The sequence below is a fragment of the Athene cunicularia genome (genome assembly GCF_003259725.1).
Source record: "Athene cunicularia isolate RWA chromosome 3 unlocalized genomic scaffold, athCun1 chr3_part1, whole genome shotgun sequence".
Lineage (NCBI taxonomy): Eukaryota > Metazoa > Chordata > Aves > Strigiformes > Strigidae > Athene > Athene cunicularia.
Window position 1 is genome coordinate 120,388,419 of NW_020799097.1, and position 24,491 is coordinate 120,412,909.

At 38.6% G+C, this 24,491-nt stretch overlaps 1 protein-coding gene across 5 annotated transcripts in view; it reads left to right on the forward strand.

Annotated features, from left to right (window-relative positions):
- MACROD2 (MACRO domain containing 2) overlaps nt 1–24,491 on the forward strand; it is an 887,639-nt gene that overhangs the window by 587,484 nt on the left and 275,664 nt on the right. For all 5 annotated transcript variants that reach the window (XM_026844750.1, XM_026844753.1, XM_026844751.1 and 2 more), the window contains exon 6: nt 6,476–6,506. In XM_026844750.1, the coding sequence (XP_026700551.1) occupies nt 6,476–6,506 (31 nt within the window). The remainder of the gene's footprint in view (nt 1–6,475; nt 6,507–24,491) is intronic.

The window sequence follows — 24,491 nt, forward strand, 5'->3', positions numbered from 1 at the left end:
GCTCATGAACCTGTCAGTGTGTGAATGAGGAAGCTCATATGAGTGCCTAAAGGTTTGTGTGTGATCTGCCTTATTGAAGAGATTAATTTTTGAGGCAATAATTAATTTTGTATTCTTTAAAGACAAATTAATAAACATGCTAATATGGTCTCTAACGAAAACTGTTTAAACGTTCTCATATTCAACTCTTACGTTTAATATTTTCTCTTCATTTTTCATATAGGGAATTTCATTAGACTTCTCTATTAATAAGCTTTCTTTGAATGATAGTTACTTGCAAAATTTGTTTTTCGTTAAATTACAGTCCAGAGTGATGACAAATATAGAATTTATGGCAGGAAATTGACTAGGAAATAACGTAACTTTTATTTTATTTTTCTTCCCAATAGTAACATAAGGATTTTTAAATGGCGACAGTATTATAGTTAGTGGTTTATGAAATGATTTGGTTTATAAGTTTGATCTGTTAAAGCTGCAAAACTTGACTCTGAATGTTTGATGTTACTGATATCTTAAATATGTATCTACCCTCTGAATTTTTTGTGCAGCTTAAGAGGTAGAATAGACCCTGAAGTTTATAGTTTTATTGTGCTTTTTGGAGCTAGATGATTTTACAGAGCATGTTATTTTGAAAAGCATCTAAGGCACACGATATTTTTAGGAGCTTTGGCTGATCAACAGGAATATCAGTGTAGCTGATACTGCAGTTAGAAAATGAACACTGAAAAATAGTGCTATAACTGAGTTTGGACTCTTTAGGCTCACAGAAATCAAGTTAGGGCAGAATAATGGTCATGGCAAGGGGAAAGGAACAGTAATTTGCTGGTTCTCCTGGTGGTAACTCGCACTGCTTGATGCTAAATGTGGGGATGGCCAATTACTGCACTTGTGTCCCTCTTGCTGTCCCTGAGCTCTACGGATCGTCCTCCTGTTGACCTGTGGGCATAGATTGGTCCTATTTGTGGTAGCATACTGTAGGTCAGTGTCTGCACAACAGAGATGATTTAATCTAAAGCCGCTGTGGGAGTACTGGTGTTAATGCCGTGGGACTGGTACTGTTGTGCACACCTGATGTTATGTTTATGGATGATGCCAGAGTGGGCATGGATGAGCTTGAAAGTTTCCAGTTTTGAATCCTTCTGCTTGTACATTGAAAATAGTGGTTACAATGCCTCTGGACTGCATGCTGCAACTAACGGTTAAATATAATTTTCTGCCACTAAAAGAACTGAAAAGTTTTAAGTTCATCCAGGACCATGCCTTCTCTGCTGTTTCATATTCCAGCTTGACAACCGTAATTCATCTCAAAACGTCAGCAGTACCTGGGGCAGGGGGGTAAGGGACTACAAAATGCATATCACCAGCCAAACAATGGAAATGAAAACCAACTTAAGCTGAATCACACCGAGCTCTCTCCCATCTTTGTGCCTCCTGGCCAGGGTCCTGGATGTTCCATGCCATTGTAGCACCTCGACAATGTGCTCAAAGTGATAAACGTACGCCACTATATTTCCCACCACACCTCTTCACCACCCAGTAGATTCAAATCATAACATTGTTGTGAAAATAAATGAGTCATTATTCCAACAATTGATATCATTTAAATTAGTTTACTTTGCGGTTTAGCTGATACTTAGCTTTCATAGCACTGCACCGCCGTCTTGATAACAGCACTTCATAATGCCATGATGTACATGCCACAGCATGTGATCTAAACATGTGGGGGTGTTTTGACAGGAAGCATAGGATTTAAGCAGTAAATACTTTTTCTTAAATTGGACATGCAAGTCACAGAGTTGGTAAAGTCCTAAGGAAATCAGAACATTATTAATCCATGACATCCTACAAAGTTATTACAAATACATATTTATGTTAGTGAACTTTCTGAAAACACACATGGGAACTCAAGGTGTGAAAAGTCCCGTATTATACTTTAACTCTACTTAACAGAACTCATTCTAGCATAGGCAGCTTTACTTTGTAACCCGCTGCTTTACCTCTGCAGATTCCCTCTGGCATGCACCCTCACGAATCACAGCAGAGCAGTGTTGTCAGAGCTGCTCTTAAACAAGCAATTTTCTCTCTGCCCACTCACCTGCCACTTCAGTTCATGAGGCAATCACCAACTGTAAGGCAAACAATCTAGCAAAGGTGCTCACTGTACTGCTTTTAAGACAAGAATGCCTACTGCACAGAGGAACTCATCTTACTGTAATATTTTGATATAAATGAAGGACGCTGAAAAACAAAAACATGAGTCCAACTTGAAAAATAATAACCTGAGGCACTGTAAGAGAGCACAGTTTGGCTGAGTTTTGGGTCAGGTCCTCTGAGTGGCAGGAGTGGGGCATTCTCCTATTGAAGCAAGGATTCCAGTTTCTGCTTGTCTGACATGGAGACTGTTTTGGCACTGATGTTTTTTTGAGCTTCGATTTCGGAGCTTTCTTTGGTTTGAGTGTTAGTGCTTCTGCAGTTTCTTAACGCTACTAAGGTACTGTTGGGATAATCTTTCAAAGTGGAAGGCAAGTTAATTGGTTTTGGTCCATAAAAAATAGGCAAAGAGAAATAACTGCATGTCATTTTCTTGGCCACTGTGGAAAACCAGTTGCATTGGTGCAGTGCTCAAAGCCAAGACCCAAAGCAACTTCCCACTTGGTGGTGGCAAGAGGGAGAAGAGAGGCTGTGGATGAATAATGGATAACTCCTGGCAGTGTCAAGGGGATGGAGACAGACAGCTCAGGAGCACGTGAAGCTTCACAGGCTTTGGGGGAAGGTGACAGGGGAAGGGAAGTAGCCCAGCTTGAGCTGATACAGAAGGGCATCATCTTCATAGAGCAAAGGCTGGCTGCTACCTCAGATTGTGGAAAAGAACAAGGAGATGAAGAGGCGTGATCTTTTCCAAGGGAATGTTTATCTTGAACTTGCTGGAGAAGCTTGTTTTGTGTGTAACACATCTAACTACTTTCAACCCAGAGATACTAAGAACTTTTAACTTTGTTGAACAATTAGATAAAAAATGTTTCTACCTGCAATTTTATTAAAAAAAAAAAAAAAAAAGTTTTTTTTAAAGTTCATGAGTTCTTTGTGAAGATTCAGTAATGCAAGTTGCATGAAGGGATGTCTCTCAAGTATTAGCTAGTCCGCTTCATGAGGTGATGCAGTGAAATCCGACAAAGCTCAATTTGTGTTTGATACTATATTTGTCTGCTGTGTTATGTTCTGGAAGAAAAGTGCTTACCTTGTATGTGGCTTGGTCGTGACAGAAATGTCACTGGGATGCCGGTGCGGAATGCCGAGCACTTAATTTGAAGAAAGTCCTTGCTCTGTGGAAGTAATTATTAGGACTGCAGTAGGAGGCATCTGGTCATGTAGACATAGCAATTGTATTCATCTAATGTATAACAGTTAATACGTTGCAGCTCAGTGTGAACTAGAACCCCTTGTTGTAGACAAGCCCTTAAGTATTTAAATACCCAGGTACCTCATATTGAAATGTCTTAGAGTCCAACTTAGCCTCCACATGGTGACTATTGTACATTTGCCTCATGCAACTGCGTTACATTTCATCCTAATTAGCGCTGCTGCTGTAGCCTTAGTAAAGAAACATTAGATTAAAAAGGACCAGAGGCTGAGTGCCCACATCCTCTCCTACAGGAACTAAATCAATTTCACTCTTACAGTATTCGCACAGCTGATTTAATTTGGCCTCTCTCTGTGATGGCAGCAGCATGATAGTAGGAAGCTCTCACCATTATTACTTGTGTTTTACTTCAGAGTTGTATCTGTTTTGAGCGCTGTCACAGTAGCATTTCTTATTAGCCCTGAAGTAAAGCAAACATGCTATTTCAGTAGCAGAGAAATTAAAGGTTAGTCAATAAACAGCAGTTACTGGCAACAAATTAAGATGAGAAACGTTTTATTGTGGAAATAGCAATGAATGTTTCCTACTGTGAAACTGAATTTTTTTAGTGAAATCAAATATATAATTAAGATATTATTATGCACAGAAAAGGTTAGAAACCTTAACATCTTTTGTCCATAAGCCAAATATTGTAGTATGTTGATATCCATGCTGTGAGTTCCCCATTACTGCTCTGCCAGTAATTTCAACCTGGCATCTAGACTAAATTGTCTCCCTAGGAGCCAAGAGGAAACACAGTTGATATGTGATCTCGGTCATGGGCCTTTCTTGAATGAATAAAAGCACTGTCACATTTTACGAAATTACATCTGCTGGTTATATGCTGTGATCATTTCTGAATGAGAGAGAGGGCAGAGCTCATCTAAGTTATGGCACAGACCGATATTCGGAAGGAGTTTGATGGGAATTTACACACTCCTGTAGCTCTACTCAGATACATTTCAGCTGCATGGCAGAAACTGAAAGCAAGGTAAGGATTACGACGTGTCTGCGCAGTAATTTTAAAATAGGTATTAAGAAACACACACAACGCAAATTGTTAGCTAAAGCTTGCTAAACAACCTCAGAGCAGTGTATTCTGTGAATGGAGAGGAACAAATGCGACGAGCGTCTGCCGTGCAGTGCTGAAAACGCAGTTGTCTAATCTTCTCTTCTCGGAGCGAAGCAGAACAGGAAGCCCCATCCCCTGGAGCCCGCAGACGCTGGGCTCCAGGGGCCCCAAGAAACACAGCGGCGGTGGGAGATCCTGACCATGTGTGCTGAGCTCGTCCCACAGCGCTGCGGCCAGCCTCCTCTATCCCTTCGAGATCATCATCAGGGCTTTAACTAGATGCATCTTGCTCGGACACCGTATCAGCCAGCACCCCTTTGCTTTGTGCAGGTGATAAATGGTGCATGTGGTGCACTTTCGCTGCCCAGGGGCTGTGGAGCTGCCCCAGCTTGTGGTCCCCAGGTGGGTGGCTTTGCCATACGGGTGAGGATCTGAAGTCATTGCCGATGGTGCAGCTTCCCATAGGCACTGTGTGTGGTGTTGCCCAAGGAGCTGCAGGATTTGATGGAAGTTCAGAGGTGCTGCAGGACCTGAGTTATGGGTCTAATGAGAGAAGGAACCTTGAATAAATACTCTGTTATTTATTCCCTGTGACCAATAAGAGTTCCTAAAACATGTGCTGTTACTCAAGTTATGGAAAAGAATGGAAAACAAAACACTCTTTTGGAGCAATTATCTCTTAACATGTGAGACTTCAACACTGGTGAATTTTAAAATCTGTGCTGAACTGGACAAAATCATCCTTTATGCCTCTCTTTATTGCTGGAGCATCTGTTGCCACCTCAGCCTGAGCTCTGTAACCATGTATGGTTTTTCGGGTTTTTTTCTACTCCATTCTTCATTTCCTTACAGAGCTGATTCATTATGATTTATTGGGTACAAACTACAAAGCTAAGTATTTTTCAGGATGTAAGTTGTAGTGGTTGTGAGAAGGAATGAGACTATAATTCTCCCCCACTTTATTTTACTTAAGTATTTTCAGAGGGGAGGGGAGGATGTATTCTTTCCATTAGCCCTCTCCTTTTTTAATCACCATTCCCTAATTAATTCCCTGGTTAAATATAAAGCAGGCATTACCTTTGAATAATGTTTTCCTGTGTGATTAAGTAAAGAAGAATTCCTTTCTTTTGTATGATGACTCATCGCCAGGGGATCTGGGGGGAGCCTGAGGGTGGATATTTGAGACTTTGGTCCCAGGTGCTCTTGTACCTTTCAGCTGTGTTTGCTGTCAGTCCAGAGGTGGGAGGCAAAGGTGATATCACATATCAACTGCACACAACGAAAATTGTCTCTCATGAAACCACGGCTTTGGTTTCTCCTAGTGGAAAACTGACTCTGGCTCACAGAAATGCAAATCTCTAGACAAACATGTGCAGCTAGGAGAAACATAAATTGTCGTTCTTGCAGGCACGGTGTCTATAACCATACATTTTCTTTGGTGCACAAGCTGACCCAAAAATGGACCCTTTCTTTTCACCCAGCGTCTTCTAATTCCTCTCCCTGCACCAGTTTGCAAGCCTTTGACTTGTACCAGTACAGCTGCGTTGGATCGCGCTGTAGACCACATGTCTGAAAGAAGTCAGGTTAAAAATGAAAGGCTCTGAAACTAAAAAGGAGGTTATAGTGAATGAGGGCATGGCAAAGAGGCAGGGGAGGGCAGGGCAGGGTTTAAACTGGCCAAGCTTATTTTACTGCTGAAGAAACACTGTCTAACTCTACCCAGAGAATGCGGCGCTTTTTTGTCCACCATACTAGAGCTTATGGCATTAATTTTTAGCTCAAAAGGCAGTTTTAATAATGATTCTGGGTTCAAACATTGCTCGTATGGAATACGTTTCATATAATGACATGAAAATGCCTCTGAATTGACTGCTGTAACAGTGAGGGCTACAGCATGTAATCTCTGGGTGCTGAAAAACAAACGTTTAAAAATACCCTTGGTTTTGATAAAAAGTTCCACAAACAGAAATCCCACTGATTTTTTCCTTTCATTTGTTTTACAGGCATTTCCCTGTATTTCAACAGGAATTTATGGTAAGTAAGACTTTAGATGTTACTTGTTGCTTACTCAGTTTTTCCTATTATTACCATCTTAAACAGTGATATTTCATGTCAGATGTCTTGTCAGTCATTTTGACTTGCAAATTTATTTATACTGTGTTAAATAAGAGACCCAGAGCCTTTGACTGTGGCTGGATATTAGCATGCTGGTAAGTGGCAGACCTTAGTGCACCCTTAGCCTATGAGTTTAGACCCAGAGATGGGGTTACACTGCTGCAGCTCTGATAACTCTTAAACACACTGCTGTGACTTCAACGGGGAAAAATAAGCATTTGTCAAAATTTTCCATTCAGAAGGCAAGAAAGCAAGACTCCCCAGTGTCCAAGACTGGGGAAAAATTACATTTTCCTCAAGCAAACTTGCTAGAATAACATGAAGTAATCTTAGCTCCCTTGAGTGGTGCTTCCACATTTTTAGTTTATTAATTTACATGCAAATTAATACTGCTTGAAGAGCTGGAGGGAAAGGGTTATAAAAGTTCGTCACTTGCTTTGTTGTAATCTTAAGGCAATCTATCACTAATATCAGCCGGTTTTTCGTTGACATTGTTGAAGAAGTGAGCATGTTCGAAGGAGGGAAAAGACAAGATGTTCAATAGGTAGAAAAAATATGGAGAAATTTGAGAGGACATGCAAATTACGAGGGGACAAAAATTTTTTTCATTTAAAAAAATGTTGACTGATTTTTTTCTTTCATTTAGATTCAGTAAATGCATACAGATGATGGTAGATGGGATTACTTGTACAACTGAAACGTTTTAAAGAAATACGCTAAATGGCAATAAATCTTTAAAAATGCAGTCATCATGTGATACCATAGTATATGACAAAGCTGCCGATGTGTGAAAATAACATACAGTAATTTTTAGATAAAGTAATTTGAGTTTTGACTATTCAGAGACTACAGATGTGAGGGGGGAAAAGTGACAGGAATATTTAGGCTTGTTTCTTCTTTTTCAAGGACCTCTTATTTAAAATTGATTGTTTGATGATTGTAAATCTGAATTAGGGTTCAGAAGGTAGAATCTAAATTACTTTGTGTGATGTATCCTTTTCTACTTGAACTGCACTTTCATTATTGCAGAACAACGTGGAGATGCCTTTTCCACAAACACTAGAAGTCACTGCATATAAATCTGGTTTCGGATAAAGTTCTGCCTTGGTCCTCAGTTCAGGTGTCCCTCTTGAATTTTCAGGAGAGCTCTGCATTTTAGTTTTGACTCTCTGACTTAAATCTTGATCTTTAACGTATGTGCATTTTTTTTTTATTAGTTTATTAAAACAGGCATGGCGTGGTGTAAATATATGGAAATTACTAGTAAGTAGAATGTACAAATAATAATAGTTCATTTTATTTTCAAATTGGCCTAGTTAATAGAAAAGGGCTCAGCAGGTGAGGAATATGATTCCCTGAAGTCAGTAAAGAAAGTTGGAAAGGATCTCTAGTAGGAATCTTGAGTTTTCTTTTCCTGAGGTAACGGATGCTTTCTTGAAGTTAGCGTTGATTTTAACTGGAAAGCTGTGGCATTACTGAAACATGATATAGTGTGGCAGATGCTTTTTCAACACTGTTTGCTGTTTTCACCTTTGGAAATGGATTAAGACACATTTCTGCTAAAATACTTTGGTTTTCTGAGACTGCTTGTGATAGTTTAGGCCCTGCCGGGACTGGAGACCACATTGCTGTTGTCACTTTCCCACCCTCGGACACAAGTAGGGCACAAACCCCAGGTTAAAATAAGAAGAAATTTAATACAACAGTGTAATAAACAATCTGAACAACAACGATAGCAATAATAACAACATTAAACAGTAATAACAGTAAACAAGACAAAAGATATACAGAGAAATACCGCAGTGAACACATCCAGCCCGCTGCGCCTGCTTCCCATGACCAAAGCCACAAAGGAAAAGCTTCTCGCGCTGCTGCACCGGACCTTGTATCAGCATGGTATGAATAACCCGCCTGGAGATCCCTTGCCCCTCCCTGCTGGGGAAACTTAACCCTATCCTAGCTGAACCAGGACACTGCTTTTTTATTTATTTCAGGAATACAATCTCTAACTGATTTTACTGTTTACGTTTTAATAAATACTTTCTGTCCCTCAATGAAAAAAATACTTCCGTCGTTCCAGACTCTCAGGTGTAGTAACTTAACAGGCAACCCTGCTTCAGTATTTTTGAGAATGTTTGATACCAGTTGCCGTGCTAAAATTATACAGCATAATATGTTTGAGGTGTAAAATAGACTGAAAACCCATAAAGCTATGCTTTCATCTTTCTGGGTTTGTTGGGTTTTTCCCTGTCTATACATGCACATTCCTTTAGATAAAGTCAATGTCTAGACAAGCAAGTGGATCAACTTCATTCCTGGTGGCCTAACTGATGACTGTTGCTTTATGTATTGTGCAGTTAACACTGGACTATCCCAATAAAATGTTATTGAAAGAACACACAGCCTTGATTTCTCACCTCAGATCCATACGAACAAATGCTGTCCTTTCAAAAACCCTTGGCTGAGAATTGACTTTCACCTCCAAATGGAAGTGTACAAATTTTCAGGAGATCAGCTGAGTGTATCCAATTTAAGAATCTGGACTGCGTTCTACTCCAAATCATTGTAAATGCATAGATTGCTTGCCTTTTCTATTATTATTAGGAGAGAGTATTCACACTTCTCTGGAGAGCAATCCTTTCCTATTTGCATCACTGCAGAGTACTCCTTTTCTCCCATAAAAAGGAAACTGGGAAGAAAACAAGCAAGCAAGCCTCTTTCTGAGGTTTTGGCTAAGGACGGATTGCTTTTCATGAGAAGGGTGTTGGACAGAGGAAAGGTCTGCCTTTCTTCCCCAAACACTTTCCTGACACTCCATCTCCACCCCCAGCACTGTGGATGTTCCAGCTTGAACAAGTTAAAGCTGCGCGAAGCCCTTTTGCCATTAAGGCACCGTGCCAGGAGTCAAAACTTTCATTTTTAATGTGCTCCTATTTAAAGCATGCTGGCAACAAATTCACTCAGGAGGGATCTTTGTTTTAGAAGTTTGATAGCTTCAAATGAGGGATTAAATCTTTAAAAGATGAAGTTGAAAGCAACCGATGCTGAATGTTTGTAAGGACTGCAAAACAGGTAAGGGTCTACTCACAGACATTTTAGGGGGAAAAAAAACCCAAGTGGTGCTATCTTTTCCTAGGAGATCCCTGTCACTTATAATATGCTTGTAAACTGAGAATCAGTCTTAAGAAAGCAAAGGTTGTAAAGACTCATTTCCCCATGGATTCCTGGGTTACTCTCCTCTGTTGCAATAAATGCTTTCCTTTATATCAAGAGCATGAAGTTTCATAAACAAAATGGCTTCAGGAGGAGTACAGAGGACAGAGGAGCTGTGTCACTCCCATATCATTAGGGAGATATTGGAGTATCAAGTGACAAATCCTCAGTAGCTGTTCAGTAACATGCAAACATAAGTGAGAGTGCAATCTTAACCTTATTACGGCTTTTCTGTAGATTTTTAGGGATTTTCTTACATTTTGCCTCTTTTTTCCTTTTCAATTTTACTGTTTAAAACAATTTTTTAAAAGTGATAAAAATAAAGCTACAGACAGATCTGTAGTCCAGAGGGTAAAGAGTGTTACTTTAGGCTGTAGTGTGTCAGATTTTCGCCTCATACACAGGGAATCACCATTTGCACATCCACTTTCCCCATAATTACCATCTTGTTATGTCTGAGGTACTGCCAGAAGGGAAAAAAAAAAAACAAAAAAAACCAGCTACTTTCTTTAGTAGATTTTATGGAAGAGCAATCCGTTATCATGTTTTTAAGAAGCTATCCACAAATTCTGGTGTCTGCAGCCTGCGAAGCGAACAAAGGGTGGTTGATATGGTACTGCAAACCTTATGAACTGCAAAATTAAAACAAGGCTCTGCAGATGGATATAAGACAGGAATTTTCATGTTTATCACAGTACTCTGTTGAGAGATAATTATGGGTTGGACTACATATGGAAGGAGTTGAAGATGTTATGCTCTGCGCACACCTGTTTGTTACCCTCTTACTGTTGTTTTACAGTAATACATGGTTTGGCTTCTGTTCCTAGATACTGATGTTGGCAACATAAACTGCTCTCTGGCAACATAAGCAAGTATTAAAATGTTATTTTAAACTTAAGGGAGGAAAAAAAAAGGGGGGGGGGGATATAAAACTTTAAGAGAAATCTCCAGTTGGTATTTTTTGTCTCTACATCAGCATAGCTGTATATTTTACCTTAGCTTGACTTTCACTAAACTGATATCATCTGTCCTTTCTGAGAAAAAAAGATACTGGCAGCTCTTAGGTTTTGTTATGAATGTATGTTTGCATTTCTTTTAAAAAATACAATGAAAGAGAAAGACAAATAGCTGTGAAAGTGCAGAATGTCTGCAGTGATTTAGGCAGTGGAAATGCACAGGGTCACCACATTTTAAACACCTTTATTACATTGGACTACAACTTGTTTCTTTTAGAAGCAGGCCATTTATGCTTACTTTTAGATTTTGGCCTGGTTATGACAAAACATTGCAAAATTAAATTTATTATGTCTTGCTAAAGGAGAATCTGAAAAGCAATCTTAGAAGGCAAGGAAAGAAAAAAATTTTAAAAAGAGTAAAGTATGCAGTGTGTATAGGAAATAGATTAATGTAATAGGTTCTCAAGGCAGGATACAGGGATGTATCGCAGATCCTCTGCTCTGCTTTGTCTTTATCTGGGGAGAGAGGTCCCTTGGTCTAGTGCCAGCTTGTGTCACAGCTGTCCTGACCTCCAGCTCGTCCTCCTCAGTATCCAAAGAACGATTCATCCTGCCAATCCACAGAGTGCTGCGACCGTATCCATCAGCTCTTCTCCCCGTGAGGTGATCCAAAATAGATTATAACAAGGGATTAACTGACAGGTGCACTAGTGAAGGATTATAAAAGCTCTCTGAAAATCTGAGTCAGAATACTAAACCAAATGTTTTCAAAGGCGGAATAAATTCCTGACACAGGGCTAAAGGTTGAGGCAATCTATTTCCATCTTTCCCATCTGTTTCTTCTCATTTTCTGTTGGTGTTTCATTCCTAAAATATGTATTTCTTTAATGAGCGGTTCTAATAAAGGTTGCACCGTCATCTTTCGATGGAAGGAGTTACCCTCAAGTTTTTCAGAGCCACTAAACACAAATGTGTAATAAGCCACAACAAAGCAGTCCTGTATTTATCTCCAGTCTGGTGCTTTGAGTCCCAGTAACCATCACAATGGCCTGATGTGGTATGTGATCATCAGCATTTGAATATTGTGATGTCAATTATGGTGACCTAAGAAATGGATATGATCATGTGAATTCTCTGTGATGGGGGCGGGGATCAAATCCCATAGGTCACATAAGGAAAGTTCTCATTGAGAAGCTTGTCTCTTAACTAAGTCAATTTTTTAATTTGATCAGCAGCTCCTCATTCCTCAACTCAGACTGAATCAACTTTTTGACACTACTGTGTCATTTAAAGTCATTTCTTGTAACTCATTGGGAAGTTAATTGCATTTTGTTATTTACTCCATAATTTGTGTAATGTAATATTTAGCAAAAATGAAGATATACAATAATTCATTTTTTGGGACTGATCACCAGTTAACTGAGATTATTATTAAAATTAATAATAGTAACAGCTATGAAATGACTATTATAATATTCAAGTAATCCTAGAAATCTAATTACTACTTGTATAAAAATTTGTTGCATGTATTATTTAACAGTGTTCTTATTTCAGACAGTGTAGTGTCCATGATACTAATTGGTCTCCTCACATATTTTAAATACTAAAAAAATTATTACTGGAAAGTGTAAATCAATGAGCTCTCAGCAGTCTAAAATTAACATTCATATGATGTATTTAGCAAGGAGAAGCTCAAACTTGATTTCCAGACGAGAGACTTAATAAGCTCTCTTTTTCAGTGGAAATTGGTATTTTATGGATATTTTAGTTAGACGGTCTAGAATTTTATCTATTCTGAAGTTCTTGCTGACTGGTCCAACTTCCAGCATTTCCCCTGAATACTAGAGGACAAATCCTGTCCTTCATTAAAATGGCATTTAGTGACTGTCCTTAAAAATTTCCCTTTAAAAGCTTAGACTGTTGAACGCTGAATACTCAGTTACCTCATGGCCTCCCTTTTTGTCTTTTCCCTTTTCTTTTTAGGAAGAGATAGAGAGTCTATGTAGTTACTTTTTCCTTTTAAAATCAGCAGAAGCATGAAGAACTTAAGGCTTTGTAAAGCCTGGAAAGCCTGGCTCCTTTGTTAGGCTCAGTGCTCGGAGTTTATATTTACAGATATTAATTGCCCCCTTCAATCTTGCAACTTCTGCCCACACGCTTTGACCTCACTGTCTTGGTTCTACTCTGCAGCAAAGAATTGTCTGTGTTCTCTCTTGCTCTTATTTCATAGTGGCTTACATCTTGAAGCTCCTAGCATGGCTCATGTCTAGTTGCTTTTGCAATGAGCTATATGGGTATCTGAATACTGTTGAAGAAAACCCAGTAACATCTCCAAAGTCATCAAAACCACATTGGACTTTGGGTGCTTTTCCCCTTTTTCCTTTCACTTTTTGTGTTTTGGGTTTTTTTTGTTTGGATTTTTTTTTTTTTCTCCAGGCAAACTATTCTGCAAAGCATAAAGGAGTTGGAAAAGATCTCTGGTATTCAGAAAACATATTGCTGATATCACAAAGAGGGCTTCGGCTAGTCAGTTACAGTGTTTGTTTTGGTATTTGTGGTTTTCCATTCAAAGAATTAAGAATGGCTCAATTACAGTGATGAAAGTTAAAGCTCTGTATTGTTATATACCAACAGTATCACTTAATTCCCTTTCCTAAATTTTCCTGGCTGATGTCAACAAGATAATCTTACATGTTTGTTCTATGGCTTTGCAGTCGGGAAAGGCTAAAGCTCTTTGGAGCTAATTTGTTAAGAAATTAATTTAAATATGAAAATAAAGATACACGGACCTTGTCCTGGAGACGTCAAATTAATGTGATACATGAAATATGAAATAGTTCTTGGTAAAAGGCCCAATTATCGCTTTCCAAAATTGTTCTTTGATGTAATCTTGCCCCTTTCCTCAGAAAAGAGCATGTCTCTAAGACTAAACTTGGAGACCAATCTGTTAGTGAATTCCACTGTTTGCTTTGGCTTTAATGATTGTGGAACATACTACAACATTGTGGAAGAAGCCAGCAGCAGAAGGATGCCCAATTTCAGCATTACGCAGTTTCACTTTATTTAGCTTTAAATGTATATAAAGGAATGAACTGGCCCAAGATAACTTAAAAGTTACTGTCTCAAGGAGTTAAGAGACTAGTAGCAACTAGTCTAATCATTCGGATGCCTGTTCATATAGTTAAATCAACCAGTTAGGTGTGTATATTGCTATTCATGACTACTTCTGTACATTGCTATTGCATCTTGAGAAGTCTGCATTCAGAAGCAAAGACAAAGGTGTGCTCTCTCAGGGTTCTCTGAGACCCTCAAGTAACCTCATCCAAGTTTGAGCAGAAGATTAAACCACATGACCCCCAGAGGTGCCATAGCCCTTACAACCTGGGTTTTTCTGTGATTCCAAGCTTCGTAGGTGTTTTCTGCATTGACAAGTAAGATTCATATCAGGGAATCACACCATGACCTCAGATTCCTTAGTGAGATCTCACCAGGTGCTATGGCAAAGCAGGTTTCCTTTGCAAAAGGAGAACATTGTGCTGTTGTGGGTGTCTTTTAACCATATTTGTGATTACTAAATTGTCACACTACATTTAATTACAAGAACATCTTTTTCACGGCTTCTCATTTCTACAGAAAATGTTGCATATGAAGTATGTTCCCTCTGAGTTTTAAACACATTGTGAAAAGAACACCTTGTAAAAAGATAGCTAGTTTAATAGTTTCAGTCAAACTTCATGATGTGACTCAGCTTCCTTGAAAGGAGGAACTTAATATAAAATTAATCTAGTTAAAGAAGAATAGATATCGTCTTGACAGCTGTAAAACTCTTTCTGGGTTTGAGAAGTTGTACTAGAGCTGATGTGTGTCGTATTAGCAGCGGTTTCATTTACCCGTGCACTGTGGCATAACTACTCTTGTATATAATCTTAGTTATACAACACACATTCTCTATACTTTAACGGTAGAAAAAGATCTAAAAAGTGCCTAGGTTAAGATTTTTAGTTCATCACCCAAAGTCATTTTAATACTGTACAGTTGTTTCATCTGACGTTTGAAAAGTCTTAAGTGTATTCAGTTAATATTGAATCCCACTCACAGCTTAGAATTTACTCTGTGAGAACAGAATAGTCATACTAGTCTGTGCTTGTGTGTCCTTAAGTAGCTTTTAAAAGCCAAGACATTAAAGTTGACTAGGAATAATATTTGTGGTGTGACATATATCAATTTGTTTTACCACAAAGTTATTAACTGTATCTTTTTGAACTTCTGTGACTGCATTAGACAATAAATGCCCTAGAAAAACAACTCCTCTTTCTCATTCTTTCCTTATTTCTCGTGCACAGGGATAGGTCCGGCCACAGAATATTGTGGAGCTGCCCCTTATTTGTCCTCTCTTTCATTCTCCATAGCAGACATTGTCTCTTACTGTGTATTTTTTACGATACATATCCTAATGGGCCTAGTTAGTGTTGGAGACCCTAAATACTACTCCAGTACGTATACAGAAAGTTACCATATACATAAATGTACATTACCAAGATCTTACTCCTTCATATGTTTAGTGTCCAAAGGTTACTCCCAAGAAGTGTGGAAGAAGTATGTGTGAGATTATTGGGTCGTTTAGGTGGCCTTTGAAAGGTAAAAATGCTTTGCTGTTAGGGCAAATACTTTCTCCTGAAATGAAAGAAAATATCAACAGTATAGACCTGCTATTCTGAGTCTCAGCAAAGTACCTGAAAGGCAATTTAAAGGTGTTTCTGCCTCTAAGGGTCGTTCACTGTGTTGTCCTTTTTTTCTGCATCTTTTTTAGATAGGAATGCTACCATATATCATTGGAAAGGGCAACTGCTGCTGAGGCAGAGAAAGAATAGCAAAGTCAGATGATTCAGTGTAATGAATGACTAATCCTGTGTCTAAGCCAGGATCCTGTTTATAAGACATGTTTTGCGGTTCTGCACACCACAGATCTTGGTGGTGGTTGTGCTAATGGAAGGCCACCTTGGGACTGGAAGGGAGTTGTGCCTTTTTTACTTCAGAACGCATTTAAAAGCCATTGTGTGCTGCTGCCTGTTGGAAACACATTCACCTTTCTGCTCTCTGAAGGTGTGATACCCAACACAATTGTATAAAACACAGCGAATTGCCACAATGGAAGGGAGCATCTATTACAGTTGTCTGAATTTGCTTGATGGAAAAGGGACTTGTTTTTTTTCTTTTTAACTGAATTTCTAAGGTAATAGAAAGTGAGATTTGTACACATGCTTTGAGTTTAGGCAACTTGAGTAATTTTCTGGTGGTTGTATCAGTGCATAAAATTAATTGCATGCATGCATTGCTGCGACTGAGGCATTATTTATCAAATTCCATATTAATAATTATTAATAAAAAATCAGGTCATTGTGGAATTGTTTCTGATTTCATTAATCAATCAGAATCTGGTTATTCAATTTAAGCTAGTTGTCTAGATCAATTAAATATTAAACAGCTTGTGAGAACACGTGAGGTTTACTGTGGAGGAAACACAGCAAGAGTCAGAATTTATCTTTCTGTGAGTACTGCTCATGAGAAAGTTTGAATGCTTTTAAGAGCTTCTGTGCAGAGGAGAATCATTGCTGGCTTTGTTTACTTAGCAGTAATGGTATACATATAAAATTCCCCTTCAGGCTTACTCAGGGTGAGGTATTCAGAAACAAATGTGCACCTTGTTGAAGAGTGTTAAGTCAGAAGTTCAGTACATCTTAACAAGGTGACTACAAAAATAAATGTGGATGGCCTTTTTGTGTACCTGCCAGGCAGACAGGATAGAAGTCAACCATTTACTGAAGAGCTGGTTGGGGGGGGGCGGGGGTGGGAAGTCACCTTCTGCTTTAAAATACACTTTGGGTCGGGTTTCTGCTCAATAGAGCTGAATTCAGGTTATTTCTGAGCTGTCACTACTGCAGAATAGCACCGGTTCGATGGGTATTCTGTGAGAAGACTAACTGTAATTGGCAATCCATTTCTTCATTTCCATGCTATAGCCAGCCTTGACAAATTAATCACAATCAAATACAAGCTGCGGGAAGGGGGCGACCTACGTAGCACGGAAGAAAAATGAGGCCTCGTGCCAGCATGACAGACTTAATCTTTCAATTCACCCTGTTAGACTGAGCGAGGGGATTTGTTGGTGTGCCTGTCACCAGCACCACCCATAAACAAACTGTTCGCTCTCGGCGCTAGGCTTTGGCGGGTGCAATAAAGGTCATTGAGTGCCCCCCAGTACCTCGTTGATCGCTGCTGTGGGACGGGGATCACCTGGATTAGTCCTGAGGAGGCGGTGTCACCATGCAGTGACTTACAAGGTTCCCTGGAGAGAGCACAACCTGAATTATGTTGTGAGGAGTGATTTTGCGTCTGATCCTGTAAGGAACCACGATGGCTCCTTGGTTGGGGTGGGGGCGTTACGGCTGCTGCACGAGAAGCCTGTCACAGCAATGGCTATTGCCAGCTGGTCTGAGTGATGATAGCTAGACTCTGAAGTTGTCCCAGGGAGTAGGACCTAGGCTGCTTCCAGATGGAATGGGGAAATAGCAGCCTAAAGAACTAAAGTTATTCGGTCAACTATGGAAAAAAACTTGAGATCTTTTAGCAGATGTTTTAGTTAGCTGCTTCCTTTCATGGAATGTTACAGCACGTGTGTGGCTTTTAGGGTTAGATTTAGAATATGACACACTGTTTTAACTGACCTGTTCATAATAATGTTCTTCATACTATCTACTGCTCTGATTTTAGGTTTTCATCTGGTAACTAAAATGGAAACAGAGCTAAATTCATGCTGGAGTAAGTCAACATACCTTGGTTTCAGAGAAGCTATAGTGGTCTGCACTAGCAGTGAAATATCCCGCTGCATTTAGAGGCATAGATGTATCTTTCTGTAATTGACCCTGTTCGCTTTGGCTCTAACTTCAGTAGGCTTCAGTAGAGGAGAACTGTGGTCCAATGTATCATACTCTTTTTATAATGTTCATTTGGGGCAGGGAAGACTTTGTTATCTTACTTTTTCTTGAAAGAGTATCTAGCCCCTCGGAATGAACATTAAAGTGTGATTTGTAAACTATTTGTATGTGTCTCTCTTTTCATTCCTTTAATATATTACTTATATATGAGAGAGTGAAGTTCTTGCTTTTGTATATACTACTAGATGATAAACTGTATTTATCATTTTCCAATTTAGTTTTGGACAATACAGCATATCACTTTTTTCCCTTTTCCCTTCTCTCTGTTATGTTTGAAAGAACCCTTTAACAGAAATAATGTATAATACTATTTATAGGGTAATAATTTACTGTATGTGATGTTGTGGCAGCAGAAAACTTTTCTGTCCCCTTCTGTTTTCATTTCTCTCTGGAATAAGAACATTAAACCTTCACTTTCAAGAAGTTGGAAGTATCCCATATGGAACATATCATCTTTCATCACACATTGTGACTTGTTCTGTCAAAAAAACAAATTCTGGTTTGCTGAGTCGAACTGAGTAGCACTTTTACAGGTCACTTGTTGAGGAAGGTGCTGTTCGATGTGAATAATGTTATGCTGATCCTGCATGGAGAGGGCCCGGTTCAGACATCTCTGAGCTAAATAAGAGCCAATATAAATGTCAGCACATTGTTCCAGCTGGCAGCCAGGGATAGCATGTTTTCTGTATCCATTTTCCTGTTTCTCAGTTTTTATGGTCAAAAGCGTATTTCTAAAATGGGGAAGATTGCAGTGTGAACTGTTTGGCATTCTGATGAGAAAAATACAGAATAGGCAGATCTAGAACCTAATCTTAAAAAAAACAGTTGCATCCTTAGGGTATGAGTAAATGGACTCTTCCAGCGGTGACCAGTGTGTGGTGCATAGTTTAAGCTTTATGTACCAGTTCATTATCCAATGTTGGAAAAAAAATTAGTACCAGTTTTATGCAGAATGCGTATCAGTGTAAATTGCCCAGTGTAGGCTGTGCGCTGTAGACAGTGCAATCATAATAGCTTTTCAACTGATGCAGTTTTATGACTTCGGAACATTAATCATTTTCTTATGCCTTTAATTACTGTAAGGTAGTTATGCTTGTGTCCATAATAGGTGCTAAGCATTATGCCACTGAAAGGTTTTTAACCATTCTTTTTGTTGTAGCTGGTAAACACAATATCACAGACCATTATGAGTCCAGAACCTTTTTTTTTTTTTTTTTTTAAACGGAGTGCCTTTAGGATCATTACTGCCGTAAATGCAACAACATTTTGAGCTATATTTGCTAGCTGATTGTAGTCTTCTGTTTTTTTTTTTTTTTTTCTGGCTTTAGGATTAAGAGAAAAGAACAATTCAGTTGCTAAATAGGCATCGCTTAATTAAGAGAAGGTGATTTTGTCCCTTTTAGAAAAATAAAGCCTGGTTCCCGAAGTGAGAAAGGAAGGAAAAGTTGATGCATTTTCCGCAGTACTAAGTACAATATAGAAGAAAAGAGTGATGCTACTTACATGCTGACCATGCTGGTCAGTGCTCTAGGAATCTTCTATTTTATCCTGCTGTCGACTCCATAAGTTCTAATTTTATAGTTTTCAGTAAAGCAATAGTTTACTGATATATAGTAGGCTCTTCACAAAGGAAGATGTGAGACTCAAAGCTCCCTTCTAATGAAAGCTGTCAGCCATGATGCAGATAATGAGGGTGCATATTGGCAATGCTTCCGTGTCATTCCTAATGAGGTTTTCGGGTTGTGGAACCTTATATTAGTCTCGCTGTTGTGTGGCCTGATTAATGAGTTGTCACCATTTTACTGAATATAGGTAATCAGAAGCAGTGAATGTATTTACCGTGCTTGGCAGCCAAGAAGTGGAGAATGTACAACTGACAAACTTGAATGTACGAGTATCTCTAGCTGTTTAATTTATGTGCATACACAAGGTTTTATCTCACCATGCATATTTTCATTTGTTGCTTTTCGAAACTGTGCACAAGTGGCATGGAAATATGTAACTGCTCTCCCGTTGAATTTCTTTAATAATGCCAGCATATTCAAAATTGTCTCACCAAGGGCAGTCAGTGATATACTAGTTGTGGAATTTCATGCATTTGATGGTAAAGAAACTCCTGAGTCCTTTCTTAGCTTATTTCATGTTTTCAAGATTTTTTTCCTAGTGGTTGACCTTCTTTGGAGTTTCCCGTGTTGATTACATGGCATTTATGCCAACCTTAACTATGCTGAACACTTTCTGAAAAGGAATAAATAGAAATGTTTCTCTGTCAGCACTTATACCGATAAAACATAGACTTGTAGTTCATAAACACATATTATTTTTAAATAACATATGATTTCAAGAAATTATCTCATTTTTAAAAAAATTACATTGGATAATGAACTATGTTTACTTAATAGACCAATTTTCACCAATTATTGAAGTTTCACAGTATCAAAGCTTCCAGCTAGGAAGAGGTCACCTTGATATTTGCATTGAATATATTTCAGCCTTGCCTCTACGTTTTATCATTCTTGGTGTCTTATGTTTTTTCTTACCTCCACAATCTTTTTTTAATCTACTTTTTTTTATTATTTGTTTTTATGACTCTTACTGTCAACATATTTCACTGGTTTTCTACTTACTAAACAAAATGGTTCTGCCTGAATTTCAAGCGTGGTCTTGATTTTGTAACTTTTAATGTATGATCTCTGCTATGTAGGTTACTCTAATTATTACTTGCTTTTATCACTGCCTACTAAATACATTAATGTCCCTGGATCTCTAAATTATAAGGCCTTCTCTCTTTCCCTGAAATATCAGAACTGAAGATGAAACTCTCTTCCTCCACAACAAATATAAATACCCACTTAATAAACGCTAGGAGATAATCATGTGCTTCAATCCAGTCTTGAATTATCTGTCTATAATTTTCAGCGCTTAAGACAGTATTGTCACGTCAATATGCACTGGATGCAGTTATTTAAAAGATACTTTGCTTTTAAAAAACATCCAAACAAACCAAAGCCACCACCACCAAAACACCCGGATAATCCTGTATAAGCACTATTTGGCTACTCCAGTTCCATCTGCTGTGAGGATGCTCTACTCCACAGATTCCCTTGGCCGCCCCTTGCCTGCCAGTCCACCTGCTTGCTAATCCATTTCAATCCCAAGGAGCATGGCTGGAAAAACAACCCTAGATGGAAACTGTTGAAGCCAACTCATCCCACTTGATTGGGACCGAAGCAAAGGACGTTCACACAAACATTTTAGCCAGCGGGTCTGAGAGCGGAGTAACTCCTGCAGAACAGAGGTGAGCTGCTCACGGGAGTAGCATCTTCTTTTGTTAAAACTGGATTTTGAAGGGGATATTTTTCCACACTCTGAACTTCTTAAAATTAGCGTGTGGGCTTTTTTCATTTGTTTTCTGAGTTTTCAGAAGTACCTCAATCCTTTGAAATCATCAGGTATTATCAGTGTGTACCTAGTGGTATTATCCGACTCTTACATACACAAAACCTGAGAAAGGTGTATGTGGAATCTGATAGGAAACAAGATCCATGTTAAAATTTCAGCACAAGAAATGTCCCAGAAGCTTACACATTCATTATTTCCTCTTTTGTCTTAGCACTACTGCAACTAGGTCTTTCTTCAAAGAGCGTTCTAAGCAGTTCTGAAACTGTTTACAAAAGCTAGTCTGACTACTATCCATAGCATTTTTTTTTCTCCTTTCTGATCTTTCAATCTGTATAGAGAAATTTTTCCCAAATTCCTATTGGAGAGGGGGGTTCTTCATTCAAGTTCATTTCCCTTCTTTGCGTGTTTGTGTGAATTGGATACGTTGCAGCAATTAGTCCTTCTGTTTGTTCAAATCCATTTGATTAGTTGTAATCTCCTATTTTCTAAGGAATACAAATAATTCTTTGAACTTTCTGAATTTTGGACATTCTTCTTTCATTTGGATATCCACCACTATTTTTTCCTCTGTTCCTGGAATACTTTAAATACCGAGTGCTGGACATATTGGTGGTTTTAACACGGCTGAATTAGTATCAATAATAGTGTTAGTTAAGAAAAAATACTATTTTAGATAGTGACTACACCTTCGTTTCCTTTTTGAAATCATTTTAAGGACTAATGTTCAGACTTTCAGTGGCATAACCCTACCAACTTTCAGTCTGTTATTCTTTTTCTGTCTCCAGGTAGTTACTGCAAATTCAGCAGCTTTTATTTGCATAAGCATCAAGCTGCATGAGATTGTTTTGAGAAGCTCATACATAAATACGTATCGTTCAAATAAGCACAGGTATTATCTCATTGGTTTTGACTCATCAGTACTGTGAGTTTTCTTGCTTTATTGCGGAGCTCCTTTCTTTAGCAATTGGTTTATGAAAATCAACTTTGTTTCTTGCAGAGTGACAGTCTGTTAGTTCTATAAATCTAACTATAAAAGTCTTAGTAGATTCCCGCCCCCCCTCCTCCAACAAAAATCCCCAAAACCTTGGATTGTTTTTGAACAAACTCTTATGCAGGTCTCACCAGTATAAGTACTCTCATGGCTTAATTTTCCTTTCCCTGACTTTTAAAAAGTTTTTTCTGCACGTTATTGTGACTTTGTTTTGCAGACTTTCCAATTGTGTGTTTTGGTGGAAGAAAAATGGAATAATTAAAATATTTTACGACAGAAAAATCAGTGGTAGTGTGGTGGCTTGGCCTTGCCTGCCAGGCACCCCCTCCAGCCACTCTTTTACTCCTCCTCTTCATCACGACAGCAGGGAAAAAATAAGATGAAAATGTTTGTGGATCGTGATAGACAGGAAGATCACTTGCCAAGTGCCGTAATGGACCAAACAGACTTGACTTGGGGAAAATTAATTTAATTTACTACCAGTTAAAATAGGTTTTGATAGAGAGAGACAAAGGCCTTCCCTGCACCCCCTCTATCCCAGTCTCAACATCACCCCCTCTACCACCTCCTGCAAGAGGGGCTCATGGGGCTTTAAGGGATTTTGTCCCATACAGTGATAGTTTTCCCTCCTCCATGCAGTTCTGGGGTTTTTTTACTGATTTCTGTGGCCAGAGATTTGGGGAAGACTGTGCTGTGGAGGGTGGTGACTGCTTATCGATAATTCACTGAAATACTTTGGAGCCAACTCAATATTGCAGTGGTATTTTTCACAATCTGGAGATGTGCAGCTGTCGTGTTAATGCGAGCTATCTCAAATGTAATTGTGCACATAGAGAGGACCCTTTGATAAAATTAATGGAAATCACATTAGCTCAAGCCGCTCCATAAGCTCGACTAAGGCTTACATTCCGTTTTGATTATGTAAAAAGCTCTTTTGAACTGACCCACTTTCTTTTTGCATTTCCCCTAATTAAAGATCTTTTATTTTCCCTATTTTGCTTCATTGGTTAATAATCAATGAGGTTTCTCCGTCCAATGAGTTTAAATGCTTTTCCGTACGCCAGCTGCTAATCTACCTGGGTTGTCATGTTTCCAAGAGGATTAGTTGTGTTTGGCTGCGGTGTGGAGCATGGAGATTTGCTTCGAAAGTGTCATTTTCCCCAGGCATAGTGTGGGTCACCTCATACTGAGTGTACACATGAGCTAAATTTAATAAAGCGCTGGAATAAACTGCCCCTTTTGCTGCCACGTGGCGACATTTACAAGGAAATTGAGGTGGGAGGTCAATTTTCACTTAAAGACTGAGGTTGGAGATGCCTGTTTTTTAAGTGGAGGTCTTTAAATCTCACTTGTCTGACAGGTGGTAAGAAATTTACATTTAAATTGTCCAGATCAGCTTCTTATTTGTACTGGGTTGTTGGACAAAAGAATTTCTTAGTCTTCCATATCCTTCGCTACTTGATCTAACCAACCATAGCACAGGCTCCTTCTTTTCAAATATGGGCATTGCTTCTGACTACAGTAATTGGCATTTGCCTTTCTCCTATCTGAATTTTAATATTGTTCAAGATGACATGTAAAACGTTTCTTTTTTCCGTTCCTTTTTTTCCCCTGAAGAATGGCATCTCGCATAATGCAATTATTTTACTTTAAAACCAGTTTTACCAATGTTGGTCTAACCAGAAATGTTGATGTTTGTTAAACCTTTCTAAACATTAGAAATTTCCATTACTTGCTAAAGCAGAACACATTTGCTTGTATAATGATTTAAAAAAAAAAAAATAATTAAAAAAACCCACCACACTGACAACTTGTCAGACTACATGCTGAAAATGCTATTTAAAACAAGTGTTAATAAGACCTAAAGTTCATATCAAGACTAAATTGGATTTGAATTTGTGGGATTGGAAGTGCCATTAACTAGTTATTTAATTTCCTTTTTGATTGAAGTATGCAAGACTCAGTAAATGCATAATTGTGAGTGAAATGCAAATTAGAGACATTAGCAGAAATCATATTTTTAAAAAATACTTGTTTGACAATTAATGCTGTGATCTTTTGACACACTGAAGAAGCTGATGAGATCTGGTATATTTTGTTGATCAACTACTGTTGTTGGGTTTAAAAGGCAACTGATGCTGGGGGCTGATTGTCAGTCAAGAGAAGTCTTTCAATAAGGGGGTGCTAACGCAGGTATATATAATCAGCATGTGAGTGAACAAGTCCTTAAAAACAGAAATACGGTGGAAGAAGAGTCAAGATTTTTCCAAGAGATTATGTTGATTATGTATTTTACCCACTAATTGTTCTATACTCTTTAGCATATGAGGACTTGCTAAGAGCATCG